Raw genomic sequence first — 13,520 nt, 5'->3', positions numbered from 1 at the left:
TAAAATGCCTTTTAATTGGAATTACACAGTGCATTGTTTCAAAGGTTTGTTTCCTTTTATGAGACGGAAGAGGCTCTCCAATTTCGGGAGGAGGGTTCAGAGAACAATCTAAGACTTGTATTTTACTTTGAAAAATCCTGAGAGTGGTTTTGTTTTTAAATCTTTGTGCTTAACCTTGTTCTTTGTGGGTTTCTTCTTTGTGTGTATGTGTCTGTGTGTGTGTGTGTACTTTCTTCAGAGTGTTTCGAATCATGGATGACAATAACAACCGAAGTCTGGATTTCAAAGAATTCGTGAAAGGGTTAAATGATTATGCTCTGGTCATGGAGAAGGAAGAGGCAGAAGAGCTTTTCCGGAGGTTTGATAAGGATGGAAATGGAACCATTGACTTCAACGAGTTTCTTCTCACCTTAAGGGTAGGTGGCCGTGTGAGTCAGTGTGTCTGCCGAGTCTGGCTTTCACGTGGTTTGGGTTGGCTATCTTGAGGTTTTGTTTTCAGAAGCTGTTAGTGCCCCGTGAACTTGATGGGCAGGAGAAGGAGAACAGATGTAGGGGCCTGGGGAACGATCACAAGGCATGTCACTAGTGGCCCACAAACCGTCGCACCTCGTTGAGGGGAATCAGATATTTTATCATGTAACATACAAAACGGCTCATTTGCTTGTGCACGTTGCTGTGTTTTTCCTTCTATTTATGTAGCCTCCAATGTCCAGAGCCAGAAAAGAGGTAATTATGCAAGCTTTTAGAAAGTTAGACAAGACCGGAGATGGTGTCATAACAATTGAAGACCTTCGTGAGGTGTACAACCCAAAACACCACCCCAAGTACCAGAACGGAGAATGGACTGAGGAGCAAGTTTTCAGGAAATTTCTGGATAACTTTGACTCGCCCTATGACAAAGATGGACTGGTAAGTAAAAGAGCTTCATCTAAGTGAGATTTCTTCTATCCCATTTGTAACTGTAAATAGGTAGGAAATAGGTTCGAAGCCTTAAAGATACTTCCATTACAGTTGTTATCTGCAGAAGTAGATATTTCCTTAGTGACTGCCTAGAGAGTTGGGAAATAAAGCAGTAAAAAGTGTGCGTGTGTCACGCACACTGATGTATCAGTAGGGCATCCACAGACAGGTCAATGCCCACACCTGGAAAAGGCGGTACTTCGATTAAACATTCCATTTCACGGTTAGCATATTTACCATGCACAGCCAGCCACTTAACCACGAAGTAGGCTATAGTAAAAACGTGTAACTTCAGGATGAGACCATAATTCAGGTTTTTGGAACGTGGTTCACAAGGCATTTCAGGACTGTGCTTTTTACATGCCTTCTCATTTGTCGTCACACCATGCTCTGCGGAAATGCCATTTAAGGGAAGCTTTCGGTGAAAAGAATGCCAGATAACAGAATTTGCTGATTTAATCTTTAGTAGGCTTTGAGATCAACTTGCATGTTAAAGTACAGTAAGTTTAAAGCCGAGTGAAATAAGCCAGTCAGAGAAAGACAAAGCCCATACAATTTCACTTCTGTGTGGAACCTAGTGAACCAAGTAAACTAACAAAAAAAATAGACTCACAGATAGAGAACAGACTGACAGCTGTCAGAAGGGAGGGGGGTTGGGGGCCTGGGTGAAAAAATACTTCATAGACACAGTACGGTGACTGCCAGAGGGAAAGAGGGGTCAGGGAGGGAGACGAGGGGAACAGGGGGATAGATGGCGACAGAAGGAGACTTGACCTTGGGTGGTGAACACATAACACAATGTGCAAATGATATATTATGGAATAGTACACTGGAACTTGTATATTTTATTAACCAATGTTGTCCCAATAAATTCAATAAACATTTTTAAAAAGACCTCCCCCCCCAAAAAAGACAAGCAACTACCCCTTCTCCATTAACTGTTATCTTCAATTTACAAATGCATAGCTTGGTAGGATTAGGAATCTCCAGAACTACGTTTAGGCTGAGACCAAAATGCCCCGTGTCTCATCCACAGCTGTGAATGGACTTAGGCGCCTGAAGGCTACGGTGAGAGGGAAGAGAGTTCCCTCCTGGGTTGATAGTCAGCAGCAGCAGAAACCACGGAGGCTACCCCTGACCCTGTGCTGCCGAGGACATGTTAGTGGGACCATGGGCGGGAGGAAGAGATGGCGGTGATAGGTGGGGGAGACAAGCCTTCCCCTTCTGAAGGGAATTTCCCCCAACTTTTTCCACAAAACTTCGCGGTGAGTTCTATCAACGAGAGGCGAGGCGGGTAGCAAGGAGAGCTTTCTCTCTATGACATTTTCTTGCCAGGGACAGAGAAACACCTTCCACTCTAGACTGAAGGGATAGCACAGATAGATTTTTAAAAAGTGGGGTGCGGGGAGGGTCCTAGATTCCGCAGAGCAGCCAACTGCTTGGGGACAGAAGTAACAGAACCTTCCAATGTTGCTAGTCTTTGATCTGTGACATGGCAGTGGAAAAATAGTCAACTGCCACTTCCCCAAATTAGCCCGGCTCTGCATGGGACCCCCGGGGGCATTCGCCTCCCCTCTGCAGGTGGTTCCTCCTCCTCACCAGGGGAACCTCAGCTGCCCTTTGCTTTAACCCAAGTCAAGAGGGCCGGTTGTTGTGATTCAGCTGATTTAAAATTCCCACCCCTGTCCCTGTTGACATTTATCTTAAAATGCCACGTTAAGCTCATACACGTCACTGGGGTTTTTCGCACTTACAGCTCTTACTATCACCTGAGTAGCACAGACTCTGACCGTCATCTGGGCTTTGTATCAATAATGCAAATTTCTGTCTGCGTGGCAAAACCACACAATCTGATTTGCGGGTGTGAGGAGCTCAAGAATTTACAGTTTCAATAAGTACCCAAGGTGGCTTTTATTCATGTTCACATTTGAGATTTTGGCCTCTAAAAGATTCAGAAATGCCTGTGTTTAATTACTAAATGTAACATATGCATTAACCTCATTTAGCTTAATTAAGGATCTGGGCTCCATTTACTGAGCACTTACTATCTGCTGGACCTCGTGTTAAGGGCTTTACAGAGATGCCTCATTTAATAGACACCATGGAAATGTTTCTGGAAAGTGACATGTGGCTTAACCTTTTGTACGCCGAGTCATGTTTTAAACACACAAGGACCTGTTGATGTAAAAAAAACTCCGTGTAAATTCTTTGAGAGAGAGAATAATTAGCCCTTAATTTATATCTTTCAAATTGAGTTGTTTTACATATTAAGATTTCTTACGGTGAAGTTATAGCCACACTTAAAGCCAGGGCGTTCATTTAAGCTTACAAAATGCAGTTGCTATCCCAATAAGACAGAATTTAGAATAACACACAAAAGTTAGCATATTCCTTAGCCAAGACTGATGTGCAAATTTATGAACTTTCAATAGGTCGGGCTTAGCTGTCACCTGGCATAAAGTTACTGGGGTTGACCGCAGCTCAGGGATTGGGTGTCTCAGGTCCTGCGCTCAGACCCCACCCCCGGCTCTCAGAGCGGCCAGTGCGCCAAAGCCACTCGGGGAGGGGTGAGAGCAGCGAGTCCTGTTCGGAGCAGGGCCTGCTCACTGGTTGGGGGAGATCTCTCTCCCTCTCCTCCTCCTCCTTCTTTAAATACCTAGGTTTTGAAGTTTACATGTGTGCACACTATCATTATAAATATTTAAAAAATCTCTTAGGACTATATATTAGTCTTTGAGGGAATATGAGTCTGTCCTGTATAGCAATTTTTTTTACTCATTAAAACTATTTTCAGTATATTACAGAGTGTATGTAGATACCCCGAACTTCTGGTATGGGTTTTCTAGTCTGGCGGGAGCAGAGAAAAAGGGGCCTGTCTTCTGTATCACGACCCAGACATCTCTGTTGTTCCCAACCGGGAACTTTCTCCCGTCAGTAACATCCACTCTATCACTTAAGCGTAGCGTAGTCAAGAGGCCTGGCAAAAGAAGGGGTGTCCATTCTCCCATTTTTTCTAATGCCAAACAAAATCATTAATTAATAATAGCTATTACTGTGGAAAAGTAATGGACTACATCAAGGACCGCCTAATGGGGCAAATCACAGAACTCGTGGTTCAGGCCATTCCCAACGGAAGTTGAGTCCCAGGACACAATCCGACTCAGAGTTCTCTAAGAGTGAGTGGTGGCCTTACTGGAAGTGACTCGTCTATAAGCTCTGACTTTTGGCTTTAGGTAGCCTGACTTACAGGTGGGGTTTAAGGCTGTGTAAGTGGTGAGTATGAAGGACAGAAATCAAAAGGAATTCAAGAAAGGAGGATATTAATGGTCCTCTCATTTTACTAAGAGCTATACACACTTATTTCAACTTCCAGACCACAGATAAACACAGTTTAAATATTAATTCAGTCCAATGTCTTCCTACTGCTTTTTGCTACTTTGGGGGATTGGGGCTGGGAGTGGGTACAGAGAGAGAGCTGTGGATCCTCTACCTTTTTTCTCTGTTTACTTATAATTTCAGAAAAAAGGGTAAGTGGGTCAATCGGCTCATATGATTCTTGGAAGAGACAGGTGGGTACTCAGTGGGAGAGGAGTTTGCTGTTACGGACTGCAAAGGGGTTTTGAATGTTTTACAGATTTCACCATCTGTCGCCTTTTTAATCCCTCATGGCACTTAAAATCAAGGGCTAACTAGAGAGCCCCAGATGTCTAACACAGCCACCACACCAGGTCTGTGCCCTCCCTCACAGGCAGGGCGCCGCCTTGGGCTGAACTGACTGGTTGCGGACACCGGACGGGAGGAGGGTTCTTCTCTCGGAATCAGCCAATCCCGTCAGCCGGCAGGGTTGGAGTGCCGGTGTCAGCTCCACCTGCTACACGGAAAGAATGTAAAATCCAAGTGTAGGTAAAGCGTTCGTTGATATTCCAAAGGGACAGTTACAGGCATAGGGCAGAGAGAAAACCTCCCAGGGCAGTGGGGACACATGATGCATGGGGCACTTTCTTTTTTTCACTGATGTTGAGCCTTGAACAAGTAATTTGTCTCTTTAAAAAGCACGAAGCCATGAAACGGTCAGCTAGAAATCTGTTTCTTTACCCACAGGACAGAACTCCATTTTTTGAGAGGGAAAACATTATTCACCCCGAACTGGGGACAGGAGGTGTGATTTCTGACGTGTCACAAAAAGAGAGTGTCGACTATGGTTGAAAACTCCCAATTCTTATTCTGAGTGTCAACCTCACTTCTCTGCACAGATGGGCTTGGCTCTTACAGAAAGACAGAACCTGTATCTCACTTTCCACTTAGGTTACCAGCTTGGAAATTTTCAAGACTCTCTTTGTCTCTTCTCCTGGACCACCTGCCACTGCCACGCTTGCCTTCACTTTTCCCTTTGATCTATTCCTCAGCGATGGCCCCTGAGAAGCTCCCTTGATGGAAATCTCCCCTTCGTTTACAGGTGCTGCAGGTGGGCCCCACTGAAATGGTGAGAAGCAAAGTTTCGTGTTTGTTTCTAACTTCTCCCCTGCAGGTGACCCCCGAGGAGTTTATGAACTACTACGCGGGGGTGAGCGCATCCATCGACACCGACGTGTATTTCATCGTCATGATGAGGACCGCCTGGAAGCTCTAACCGTATGAACTGGGGACCAAGGCCATGGGTACAGCCACGTGGCTCCAAATGATTAAACATCAGCCCCTGGACAGGATCATATTTGAGTTCATGTGCATCCCAGTGTTTCTTCCACGTCAACAGCATTTTCTAGGGCAGAAATAAAGACACTGAGTAGTTCATGTGCCCCGACTTCTCTGAGCCTGTTTCCTTAGATCTACAACAGAAGTTAGTTGAAATAAAATCTGTGAAGCTCCCTGAGCCAGGCTGATGATGTATGGGCGTCTGATACACATGAGGTATCTGCCTTGGCCAGTCATAAGATTTGGAATATTTTAATTATAATTCCCGCCCACACGTACACAGTCTGTCTCCACTTCCTTTTAGATGGTTCGTTTCCGGGTGGGAGAGTCCATCTGTCTTTATGACTGTGAGTGTTTAAGTACTTCAGTCCCAGTGTGGGGACTGGAAGGAGACCACACGTTGGTCTCAACTTCCATCACTAGATCTTGAGTTTCTCTGCCCACAGTTTAGGGAAGCCTTGGTTTGGTGAACAGGCTTAAATGACATTTTGGGGTCACTTTAAAGGCTGGTGTGAGACTGAAGGCCATTTCCTTGAGCAGCAGAGCAGGACTGTTCAAAGTGTTTCTGTGGCTAGAGTCCGAGGCTTGGCTGAGCTCTCTGACTCTACATGGGACGTCCTGCCCTGGGAGCGGGCAGACCGTATCCCAGGCCCACACCTGGAGGAGTGATCCTCTCTCTGCTCCCTGCAGTCAGCCAGCGGGGTTGAAGTTCCCACCAGCACAAAGAGGTCAATGTGACGTCGACTAGCATCAGGGGCACACTCCGAAGCAGGCTGTCCATCCTGACACTACGTGGCTCAGGGCATTCCTCCCCTCCCCACTCTACACCTTTATATTGCTAATGTGTGGGAATCTCCCTAGGAAAGTCCTGTGAGCCAAGGCAGCCTGAGCTACTGGAACGTAGAGGTTGAAACTACAGCATTAGCGCTGGTGCTCTGTGTCCAGGCCAGAGAGAAACACACAGTGACTGGCCAGCCCTCTGGCTGTGGTACTGGACGCAATGACCACTCTGCCCTGCTCCTCAGGGACAGCCCCCCTTCTTAGCACCTCTGTCCCTGGCTGTACTCATGCCCTGGTTTGAGGATGTGGGTTGCAACAATGGTATCCTTTAAGATCTTTCATATTTAAGTGACTGGATTGAGGGTCTGCACATAATCGCCATGTTTTGTATCAGTTCACTTGTTTACTTTTCATTTCTCAGACTTGGAAGTTGAGATAAGGATAGACACTGATCTAAAAACCATGAAAACAGATGTTTTCAGATGTGAACTATTGTAGTCATTAAAGAGGACACCTTGCTTTGTTGGTTGTTGAGAAGCTTANCAGAGAGAAACACACAGTGACTGGCCAGCCCTCTGGCTGTGGTACTGGACGCAATGACCACTCTGCCCTGCTCCTCAGGGACAGCCCCCCTTCTTAGCACCTCTGTCCCTGGCTGTACTCATGCCCTGGTTTGGGGATGTGGGTTGCAACAATGGTATCCTTTAAGATCTTTCATATTTAAGTGACTGGATTGAGGGTCTGCACATAATCGCCATGTTTTGTATCAGTTCACTTGTTTACTTTTCATTTCTCAGACTTGGAAGTTGAGATAAGGATAGACACTGATCTAAAAACCATGAAAACAGATGTTTTCAGATGTGAACTATTGTAGTCATTAAAGAGGACACCTTGCTTTGTTGGTTGTTGAGAAGCTTAACTGTCATTCTGGTCACAGGCTGGGAAAAGGACTTATTCTGGAGGCTAGGGGCCTCCCCAGAGAGAGAAGCTAGCTCTTTTGGAAATTAATTACACAAGTCTGGTTTTCCATTGGATTTACTGTCTAGGCTTCTATAGAGGCCGGCAGGCCAAAGATGCCAAGCATTATGAGGAATACATAGACATGATAGAGAAATGCCGAAGAAATTATGAAGAAATATCCATGTTTTCTGCAGTGTGCACCTTACAGACTGTGGCTAGAGAGAGGTCCCTGGTTTCCTGGACATGGTAGATTTGAAGCTTACTGCTCTAGATAGATGTGGGTCTTTGATTCTGGCTATGACTCATGCCTCTGCCTGACTGGGGCCGTAGAGGTAGCATGTGATTCTGAACAGGGACTAGGTTGCAGCTATCAGCCTCGTCTTCCCCTGCTGTACTTGGCTTCCTGTGTAATTGGGGCACAGGGCACAGCTATCAGATGGGAGATAAGCCGTGCCTCCCGGTGTAGCTGGTCCCATTCAGTCGCCTCCCTGCTAGCAGATTTGGTCTGGGGCCACAAGCCATGATTCCACTGAGGCCCTCTCGCCTTCTGTAGGTGAGAGATCTAACAACCTTACAGCCCGGTGGGAGGAACACAGAAAGGTCATCGAAGATCATTCATTAATACTTTTCTGGATCTATTTTCTGTTTATTTAACCTACACAATTTAAACATTACCCCATTGCAATTTAAAAAGTAAATGTTTGGATTAAAAGATAAAACACAATAAGAAGCTTACGAAACAACCCTTGGAATGAATATCTTACCTTTCAGGCTTGGACACCAGATAGGAAGTAAACGATCAAACAAATGAATAAAAGAACAAAGGGAAAAGGATGCAATCAACAGCTTTTTATGTGTGTAAAAACAGGAACAATGTGTGTAAAAATTCTGAGACCCAGGTTTGGTCAGAACCACCGCCACCCCCCCCCCCCATCAGCATTGAATCTGGATTTTCTAACTCCCCCAAGGGCAACCTAGGTGAGGACAGCAGGGGGGGGACTCTGACTCAGCCTCTGGGTCACACCCTGCCTGGGTTCCATTTGTAATGCGGATGAGAAATCTAAGACCCGCTGAGTTCAATTGTAGGCTGGTCTGTGGGGCTGATTTCCACAGACATTCTAACCTTAACGGGATTTCTTCCCAGACCCAGACGGCACTTCGGAGGACCCTGTGTGGTTCTTTGTGGTTGGATGGCAGGTTGGGGGCACAGTGCACACCCTAATAGCAAGAAGCTTTGAAGGCAGGGCAGGGGCCTCCTCCATGTAGGCCACAGATTGACTTTGCACACATCGAGGTTTTAGGTTGAACATGCGCCCCATCAGTATGCACTGATTGAGCCGCTGCCATGTGCCATGTCTAGGCCAGGCTGTGAGGGTAGACCTGTGAGCTAGAATAAATGCAAACAAAACCACTGGCTTTCAAACCAGACTATCAGCCTGTGGTTGTTAAGCGATCAGAGAGGCAGGGAAGCATAGGTTCTTCAACTCCCCTCTCTGAGTCTCATCCAGCTTCCAGAGCCAGGACAGGAGTGGCCACTCATAAGGCAGTGTGTTGGGGAACTATGTAATGCATTTGTTGAATGTAGACAGTCTGTCAGGACAAGGCAAGGAAAGTCCCTCTCTGTTCTCGGAGGCAAGTAATTGGCTCTTCTCTTCTCTTGGCCAATGCAGGTAGTTCACTGAGCCAGGAGGGTACAAGTGGCTGATGTTTCACCCCTCATCAGGCCACCTGGGGATGCTACCTGTTTTGCTGACGTTTAATCCAGTAGAGAGGTTAAATTAACCAATGTATTCTTGGGTGGTGGATGGGTGCCTTCTCCTCCTCCAGGAAATTCTACTAACATCCTCTGAGTAGTATACCTTTTTAGAGTTATGCTCACCTCTTTTGGCATAAAATGAAAAACCTCAAAAATTCCAGTTTTCAAGATTAGTCAACAAACTTGCTTTTCTGGAAATTATAGGCTATTCTTTTAAGTAAAGACCCTGTTGAAAGTGGTAGCAACATTTCAAATTTTAGAAATGTTTATGATTCAAGGAAAAGCCAAGTTTCTAAGAGTCTAATAGATTGTTGTATAATGTTGTTTGCGTGTAACTGATACTATCGAAAGCCAACATCTCTAAGCATGGTTTTATTTCTCCAAATTGCTTATATGAAAACTGCTTAATGTTGATGGAGATAGTTGGTTCTTTGTGATAAAAAATACCCCACTAAGTAAAACCCCTAAAATTATGCTCTAAAACAGATTCCAGGGTAATCTGTTGAAAGAAACCTGAACAAATGATTGATGGGGGTTCTGAGACCACCGCCGTGTGAGGAGCATCCCCTCTGTCCTCTCAGGGGTGTGGTGAGCGTTGTGGTACAACAGTTCTTCCTCTCCAAGCCTCTCCGTGGCTTCTGGTCTCATCCTCACACCTGCTCTACCAGAGTCGGCGTTATCCCTCAGCAAAGCAGAGTGAAAGGTGTTTCTCAGGAGTGAGACGCACTGACAATATGAGCAGCTGCCTGACCAGTAGCTGAGGTTTTGATGCAGGATCTTGCAATTACCAGAAAGGTATATTGCACCAGGGAAAGAAAATCTCATCATGTAATAGCCTACTTTTTTTTTGTTCTAGATGCTTCTCCCTATTCATCATAAATGGAAATTATTTATTTGTCATCTCCCTGGAGGATGATATGAGCCCTAGCAGCAATTTGTGTTTCACCAAAGGGCTTGTGAGCACTGTGGGTTTCCAGCTGCTATTCTTGCTTCCAACACGGAACCAGTGACAAGCAGCTCCGATGTGTGAAGGGGCACAGCCAGCTTTACATTATGCTGCCCATGTAATCAGCATTCATCTACATCTTCCTTCTAGGTCCCTTCATAGTAAATCTGTGAGGGACCTAGAACTTAAGTGCCTGGAATGAAGCAAGAGCTGAGTATCTAGTTTGTAATCCTGTCATTCGAGACTTGAGTCACTTTTTCTTTACTGACCTGAACACGTGGCCCTCAGAGACTGGTATTGATTCTGGGAACATCATGATCTTGAACTTAAAAGGTCTGAGTTGCTGGTTTCCTAGAAATGCTCAGGCCACCTGCAGAATTGATGCTAATCTGTGCTCTGAGAGAGAGCCTTCCAACAGAACGGAGACCTGCAATTGAGGGAAAATGACAGGTGGCTGAGCGGCTGCTTCTTCCAGGGTTGCAGCGAACCTCACAGTGTTTCCACGTTGATGGGATAAAGCACTGTGCACACACAGGCCATAATCGCGTGTCAGGCACTACCTTAGGAAACCTGGATCACCCCTCTGGTTTCCGAGGAAACAAAACACCGATCCACAAGTTTCACACTTAGTCATGCCTAAAATCTCATTTAGCAGTATCATGCAATATCCATTTACCTTTCTTTAAAGCTGCAAAGTGAATATGGTAGATTACCACTAAATCAAGGTGCTATGGTAAATTACCGCCAGTTGAGTTCATTTTGATTGAGTTTGAGTGAAAATTTGTTTTACCCATCCTAAAAAGGGAGGGTGGGGGCTGTTGAACAAGCCAGCAATTTAAGGAAGGGTGTAGCGGCTGCGCCTACCTATATTCCTATGTGTTTTACAGATTCACAGAGATATTTATTGGCATATAAATGTAATTAGTATGTCAGTCATAAGAATTTCCCGCACGCCCTTTGAAACAGTCCCAGGCCCCTTGGTAGCCGAAGTGCTTTATTTGCGTAACTGTAACACCGGCTGCTTTCTAGGTGGGGGGTGTTCTTAGATGTCGATCTTTTCTTGATAATATTTCAAAATTGAAATTGAATAGAAATTACGCTCGACAATAAGGTTAAAGCAGAATTTTCAAGATATCTGTCCTATAAATTAAAAATAATATTTTTGTTTGTAAAGCTATACATGACTCCTAGTGGTAAACTACGCATGCATCGAAAGCAAGAACTTGTCACTAAGGGCAGTCTTTGGGACCTCATTTCTAGAACTAGAAATTAAGTTTTTAAGGTATGAAGTTTAATTTATAATGCCAACCATGTCGTTTTTTTCATATCATCAGACTCGGCCTAGCTATCAATGTGGTTCTGATTTAAGAGAATTTCCTCAATTTACGTTTTGAAACATTAGCTACACTTGTAATAAAAAGTTTATCTAGCTTTGTATTAAACACCATAAAAGTGTTAACATGTATATTTCTTCTTATTAGCTAACACGTTACATACCAGGCTGCTTTGGAAGTTTGCTTCCCTGATGGTGCTTTTGGACCATTAACCCTGATGGTTACTTGTCTGATGTTTCAGTAACAGGTGACAAAAGTTCTTCCTTGAAAACGACAAGGGCCCATTTGAGCTGTGCTCTCTTGTGCTCTTAAAGGAACAAAATGTAATTACCCACAAAACCATTCTTTTGACAGGCAAGAATGAGAGCTTGGAAACTGGATGCCAACATTCCTTTCCCTGCAGGGTTGGATACTCAGCTAGCCGGCCAAGCCAGTTCCCAGAAGGCCCAGCCGCTCAGGAGTCTTCTGAGACCGTGGGGAATAGTTTGCTCAATGGGTTGGTGTTAGGCAACAGGAGAGGTTAAGAGGAGGCAGAGACAGATGGAGCCCAGGGTCTGACTCCTGCTCTTTGTGTCTTGGCTTTTAACTTCATTGCCCAGTACAGGAAGCCTGGGGCCCCTTGTGAAGCACTGACACGTACCCCAGACAAATTGAGCAGTTGGAAGAATTGGCTTTCAGCACCTCCCCTAGAGCTAGTCACCACGCCCTGCTGCTGAATGCCAGGCACCATGGACTCCTTCCCGGAGGCCCAAGCACTCTGGGATGCGCCCCATTCGCTGGTTCTGTCCCTACCTTTGTGTTTGGTCTAGACTCCCATTCCCCTAAAGGGTTTTTATCTGTTCATTTAGTCACTAGGTCCTCTGTCCTACAGTATTGATGACAAGCACAGGAACGAGCAGACAAAGTCTGACCTGGAGCAGTACTGTCCTGCAGGACTTGCTGTGAGGACAGAGATGTGGCCTGTCTGTGTTCTTCACGACGTCAGCCACTAGCCACCTGATGGCTATTGAGTGGCTGAAAATGTGACCGAGGAACCCAATTCTTCATTATATTTGATTTAAATTAATTTAAATGTTAAGAAGCCACATGTGGCTAATGGTTATTGTACTGGATAGCGCAGTTCTAGAGACTTTTATCTTAATCCAAAAAAAAAAAAGATGGCTATGGGGGAGCTGTAGCTGGCCAGTGGGCAGGCGAGTCCCTGGTGGCCCTTGTAAAGGCCCCATGTCAGAGAGCTACCTCAAAGGGGAAAGGCAAGCCGGGGACCCCCCACCCCCACCTGACCCAGTTTAACTGCTGGGGGCAGATCAAGCTCAACCCCAAGTGAAATATTTGAGGAAGAAGGTAAAATGCTCTACTACGATGCACACTCTGACACCGTTTCCTTCTTTTTCCCTTGTGTGCCCTTCAGGTTTCAGAAGAAGAGTTTTTGAACTATTATGCTGGTGTTAGCGCTTCTATTGACACGGATGCCTATTTCATTTTAATGATGACAAACTCCTGGAGATTATGACTTCTGTCTGTTAATTCTTCTGGAAATCAGGGACTCTCGCCGAGTGGGCTGAGTTTGAAAGAAGTCCAAGGCTATAGCTTTTAATAAGGTATAAACTGAAGGTTCAGAAAGATCTGGGGTTGTCAAGGCAATTGAACTTCACTCATCTTGCTTCATTACCGGGAATGCGTTCATTTCCTTGAATGCCTGAAGGAAGGAAGGGAGGTGGGGAGGGAGGGAAGGAGGGGACCACGAAGGGAGGCTGGGAGGTAGTTCTCAGGTGAAATAATAGACTTCTTGCCACAGCCTTCCTCTTACCAGGTGTAAACAGCCGCGTCCCCACACTGTCATTCCTTTGCTGCCCTGGGAATCTGTAGCAGGAGGTGCTCACAAAAATATTGTAGGGGCACCTGACTGTAAAATTTCCTGAGCTTACTTTATTCTAATGTTTCTCTTGGTGAATACTTTATAAATAAAAATGATTTTATTCTAAGAGTTAATGGCTTTGGGGCTATTTTATATTATACTTCAGAAGCTTTTAAACTCGGCCAATCCCCATGCTTGCATGAAGAGGGGACAGGAGGGCCTCCGGTGAGGAAA

At 45.3% G+C, this 13,520-nt stretch overlaps 1 protein-coding gene across 8 annotated transcripts in view; it reads left to right on the top strand.

Moving 5' to 3' along the window:
* Positions 1 to 13,131, top strand: part of CAPSL (calcyphosine like) — a 29,529-nt gene extending 16,398 nt beyond the window's left edge. For 4 of the 8 annotated variants that reach the window (XM_037063171.1, XM_037063166.1, XM_037063172.1 and 1 more), the window contains exons 3-5: positions 239 to 416; positions 700 to 909; positions 5,417 to 5,755. In XM_037063171.1, coding sequence (XP_036919066.1) covers positions 239 to 416; positions 700 to 909; positions 5,417 to 5,590 — 562 coding nt within the window. In that variant the 3' untranslated portion in view covers positions 5,591 to 5,755. Of the gene's footprint in view, positions 1 to 238; positions 417 to 699; positions 910 to 5,416; positions 5,756 to 12,839 lie in introns of those variants that run through there. The other 4 variants (XM_037063168.1, XM_037063167.1, XM_037063170.1 and 1 more) reach the window with 4 other exon arrangements.
* Positions 13,132 to 13,520: the final 389 nt, after the last annotated feature.

This window comes from Sturnira hondurensis, unplaced genomic scaffold, assembly GCF_014824575.4.
Source record: "Sturnira hondurensis isolate 20B ecotype Veracruz unplaced genomic scaffold, ASM1482457v3 Scaffold0014384, whole genome shotgun sequence".
Taxonomy (NCBI): domain Eukaryota; kingdom Metazoa; phylum Chordata; class Mammalia; order Chiroptera; family Phyllostomidae; genus Sturnira; species Sturnira hondurensis.
Note: the sequence above shows the minus strand (reverse complement) of the source record. Positions and strands in the feature narration are given on the sequence as shown.